The 2725-nt window shown below is 33.1% G+C and overlaps 1 protein-coding gene across 3 annotated transcripts in view; it reads right to left on the reverse strand.

Annotated features, from left to right (window-relative positions):
• Window positions 1-791: 791 nt before the first annotated feature.
• VPS29 (vacuolar protein sorting 29 homolog (S. cerevisiae)) overlaps window positions 792-2725 on the reverse strand; it is an 8509-nt gene continuing 6575 nt past the window's right edge. For 2 of the 3 annotated variants that reach the window (XM_012663486.1, XM_012663485.1), the window contains 2 exons: window positions 1659-1894; window positions 887-1411 (listed from right to left, as the gene is read on the reverse strand). In XM_012663486.1, coding sequence (XP_012518940.1) covers window positions 1294-1411; window positions 1659-1894 — 354 coding nt within the window. In that variant the 3' untranslated portion in view covers window positions 887-1293. Of the gene's footprint in view, window positions 1412-1658; window positions 1895-2725 lie in introns of all 3 variants that reach the window. The other variant, XM_012663487.1, reaches the window with a different exon arrangement.

Genomic DNA, 2725 nt, shown 5'->3' on the forward strand with positions numbered 1-2725 from the left:
GTTTTCTTTAAATCTGACAAATGCATTGTATAATTACTTCTTTCTGTGCTTACAGTAAGTCCTAAAAGAGCAACATTAGAATATTCTACAAGTATTTTCTTGAGTGGGCTAAGAAAAACTTTTAAATATCCAGATATAGAATACCATTTGATAGAGATGATGCTCTAACTTGCAAAGCAAGTGCTCAACAAATATTTGCTACTTGAATACAACTTATAATGTAAATACAGATTTGCTCTGTCTTATGAGAAATTGCCACACAAATGCTTGGATTCACAAACTAGATTAAGTAGCTGCACTACTGTTTTTTGTTTTTTGAGACAGAGTCTCACTCTGTTGCCTGGGCTAGAGTACAGTGGCACAATGATAGCTCACTACAACTTCAAACTCCTGGGCTCAAGCATTCCTTCTGCCTCAGCCTCCCAAGTAGCTGGGACTACAGGTGTGTGGCACCATGCCTAGCTAATTTTTAAACTTTTTTTGTAGAGATGGCGGTCTCACTATGTTGCCCAGGCTGGTCTCGAACTCTTAGCCTCAAGTGATCCTCCTGCCTTGGCCTCCCAAAGTGTTTAGGATTACAGGTGTGAGCCACAGCACCTGGCTTACTCTTTACATTATTTATTACTCCAGTATGCTTCTCTGCTAAGCTTTAAAAGAAAAAATTTTGTGAAACCTTGAAAAATGGGAGTAGTAACAGTTTGGAGAATCACTACTGATTTAATGTCAACTTAGTATATTATTTAGAAAATAAAATCTGAATCCAACATTATGACAGAATGTTAGAAGAGAGCTCTGAAAGGTTACCTCTTCACTTTAATACCTTTATCTGCAGTTTCATTTGGTCCCTCATTTTTATGTTTTTTAAAATTAAACACAGGTTATCAAGAAAGTATAAATGAAAGGTAAATGTTTATTGTTGGAGAAGAGAAAAATGTATACAAGAAAGTCTAGATTCTTTCTCCTCATGCACTACTTTAAGAATAAAGTTCCAAATATCAACTTTGAAGATATTTACAAGGATAAATTTTTCTCATCACATGACCATTTACTGTGTGGTGGACATTTTTTCATAGAAGCCATATACACTGTAAACTAAGTATATTCTTATAGTTTACAAGAAGCTTAGAGCAATAATGTATTAACAAAGAAGATGGTATTATATTTTACTGCAAAATATTATAAAAGTGATACAATTTTGTGGCTCTTAAATGTTTAATTACTTGATTTGAACAAAGGAATGAACAACAACCAAAAAAAAAGACACCCAGAAAAATCATCAAGACAAAGCTGGCTTTAAGATTTTTTGTATTCGATTCTTTCTACTTTCACATCATCTCCAATGAGCTGATACACATAAGTGACCACTGTAGAAGCCTGGATATCCATTAACACAAATGATGGAATAATGTTTCTAGAAGAAAAAATAAATAATGTCAGTGTTTTGTACTAAAAAGCAGCAGCACCGCAAATTTTAATTTAAGATGACAATTTGGATTCAAGGAGAAATCTGTTACTCACATATTAAAAAGAACAATTACCAAAAGATTGCCAAAAAGGCTAGAATTATTTAAATAGCCACATTTCTTTTTATGAAATGTAACACATGCAATTATTAATTTTACTAAAGCCCCCAAATTCCCAAATTGTATATTACTCACGTTTCCAAGGCATTATATGCTCCAGTGGCAGAACCTGGGTTTATGTAGAATTTATTTTCATGTTCAAATGCTTCAAATTTGTGTGTGTGTCCTGAGATCAGAATGTCCACATCAAACTGCCTCTGCAACAGGGCTAAGCTGGCCATATCTCCCCATGGAATAACTTGATGTCCATGGATCAAACCAATTTTGAACTGTCCAACAGTCACAACTTTCTGTTCTGGATAATTCAGATTCTAATATAAGAAACATAAGAAAATATAGAGATACTGATATTTAAAAAGGAATCTGCTTACACATTAATCTCATATGGATGTGTTGATACAGTGCCTCATAACACATTTACAAATATTTAATTTCTTCTCAGTCTTTAAGGCTGCAACTATGCTTAAAACATAACTTACTGTATGTAAACTGGAATTTATCATGTAATCCTTTTATTGTGTTTACTTCTATAGAATACAGATTCTTTTGTACATGCTGTAAAGAATAATTATCCCCCCAACCTGTTATTTTCTTCTACATAAGGCATATAACCTGTAAGTTCAGGTGTGTTCAAATTGTATCCCAGGCCTTAATAATTATATAGATGGCTTAAAATAATAATGATAATTAATACTTATATAGCACTTAGTATAAGCCAGACACCATTGCAAGGGTTTCACAAATACCAATTTATTTAATATTCACAACAATTCCTAAGAGGTAGGCTTTATTATGATCCCCATTTTATGGATGAGGAAACAGGCACAAAGAAGTTAAATAACTTGCCCAAGATCACAACTAGTAAGTAGTTGAGCTAAGATCCAAACCCTGGTGGTATGGCTCCTGGGTCTATGAATTTAGCAAACTAAAAAACTTTAACTCTTCCTAATTAAGCTGTCTTTAACATAACACAAACAGAAGCTCTAATATAAAATGTTATACATATATACACACACATAAATGTTTTTAATAAACCAGACCTATCTTCTAATTATTAACAATTTTGCCCCTTCCCTTCTTATTCATCCCCTCCTGCATGTCACCTGTAGTTTATTCAAACTTTTTTTTCTTTTTTCCAATCA

This window comes from Propithecus coquereli, unplaced genomic scaffold (genome assembly GCF_000956105.1).
Source record: "Propithecus coquereli isolate 6110/MARCELLA unplaced genomic scaffold, Pcoq_1.0 Scaffold81, whole genome shotgun sequence".
Taxonomy (NCBI): domain Eukaryota; kingdom Metazoa; phylum Chordata; class Mammalia; order Primates; family Indriidae; genus Propithecus; species Propithecus coquereli.